At 47.8% G+C, this 1,670-nt stretch overlaps 1 protein-coding gene across 1 annotated transcript in view; it reads left to right on the plus strand.

Moving 5' to 3' along the window:
• Positions 1-1,670, plus strand: part of col6a3 (collagen, type VI, alpha 3) — a 30,202-nt gene that overhangs the window by 12,125 nt on the left and 16,407 nt on the right. Inside the window, exon 2 of the mRNA XM_017309507.1 lies at positions 5-318. Coding sequence (XP_017164996.1) covers positions 5-318 — 314 coding nt within the window. The remainder of the gene's footprint in view (positions 1-4; positions 319-1,670) is intronic.

Genomic DNA, 1,670 nt, shown 5'->3' on the forward strand with positions numbered 1-1,670 from the left:
GGAGCCGCGCGGCCGACGGGGCGGCCCAGGTGGTGCTGGTGCTGACCGACGGGCGCTCGCAGGACGACGTGGCCGAGCCGGCCCAGGCGCTGCGCATGGCGGGCGTGGAGGTGTTTGCGGTCGGCGTTCAGGACGCGGTGGACTGGGAGCTCAGAGAGCTGGCCGGCCAGCCACAGGAAACTCACATGTTCAGTGTGGACTCCTTCCTCAAGTTGCGGGATATAATTCAAGATTTGGTAGTGAGTGTGTGTGGTGCAGTGACCCGGGTGGGGGGCCCTCCGCTGGCCAACGAGGCCCCGGTGGCTGGACGAGGGACAGGTAACCAACGGTCCCACCTCAACTACCACACTAACCTGCCCACATGTGCAGGAAGAAGCTGCTGCTGAGATCAGGAACCTCCTATTAACAGTTTTTAATTCGGTTTCAGCACCATAACTTTTCCACCTGCAACATTAACCTGACGCCGAGTGCAACTCCTCCTGTCCTGGTGCTAACAGGTTATTTCTGCAACTAACAGTAACTTTACAGAGTTTACATGACRTGTTTTGGRAATTACTGGGTAATTTTCCAAAACTGACAGAATAATTCCCAAACTACAGCTTCCCGWCTCAGAGGAACGGAGCTGAAGTGACTTCAGCGTCATTGTAGCCGAACTCACAACGACTTTAAACGAAGTCACCGGTTCCTGTACCGGAGCCGACAGAACCAACAGAACCAGCTGGTGCTTTGGAACTTATACTGAACTATGATCGGAAACCGTTCGCAAAATTACACAAACAGCCACATAAGAGGAAGAAGTTGGGTGTCAAAGTCATATTAAAGATCTTAATTCTTTCATAAATGTCACAGACTCAAACTACTTTGTTTGAAACTAAACATGTAATTAGTAAGCCAACCACCTATTTGGCTTCAAACTAAATATTTAGTTTGTATCCAAATATTAAGCAAGTAGCTAATTGTTGGTAATGCTGGTTGAAAAATGAAAACCAGAGTCAATCTGAATCAAATCTGATTCGTCGTCACTGACATGAACAAAATTTTAGTCGGGATTTTTAGCAAGAAAGTGAGTTTGAAGGAGAATCTGCTGGAGGAAATGATCAGATGAAACGTTAAACAGTTTACCTGAAACTAGAAGAGAAAGGAGTGGAGGACTAATCCCTGTGGTGCGCCACAAACAGCTCGACTGCTTGTTGACAAAGTTTCAGTTTGGAGATCATAAACAGCGAAACAGATTTTTAAACTCCTCAGATTAACACAACTTAATCTGACCAACCTGCAGACGGAAGCCTGATTTCCTGGATGCTTTTACTTTGAAAACGCCCCAACCTGAAATCATGGAGCTTCTAACCAAAGCTAACCACGCACCACTGCTTATGTGTCCTGCACATGTTTGTCTGTCTTTATCAGCCACGATGTCTCTGTGAAACATGTTCAGGAAATGAAACAGCTATGAACCTGGCAGGAACCGACCCTGACCTGCTGCAGTACTGGACCTGGCCAGTAGAGGGGGGAGTTCAGTWAATCARAGGAAAGGTGATTCTGARCAAAGCATCAYCTGAACCAATGAGGTCTGAATATATGAGACTGAAGGTGCTGCAGCAGGAAGCAGGGGCGACCACAGGTTCATGACTGGTCAGCTCACCTCAGGTCTGTAACAAGAGTCTGCATGA

This window comes from Poecilia reticulata, linkage group LG2 (assembly GCF_000633615.1).
Source record: "Poecilia reticulata strain Guanapo linkage group LG2, Guppy_female_1.0+MT, whole genome shotgun sequence".
Taxonomy (NCBI): domain Eukaryota; kingdom Metazoa; phylum Chordata; class Actinopteri; order Cyprinodontiformes; family Poeciliidae; genus Poecilia; species Poecilia reticulata.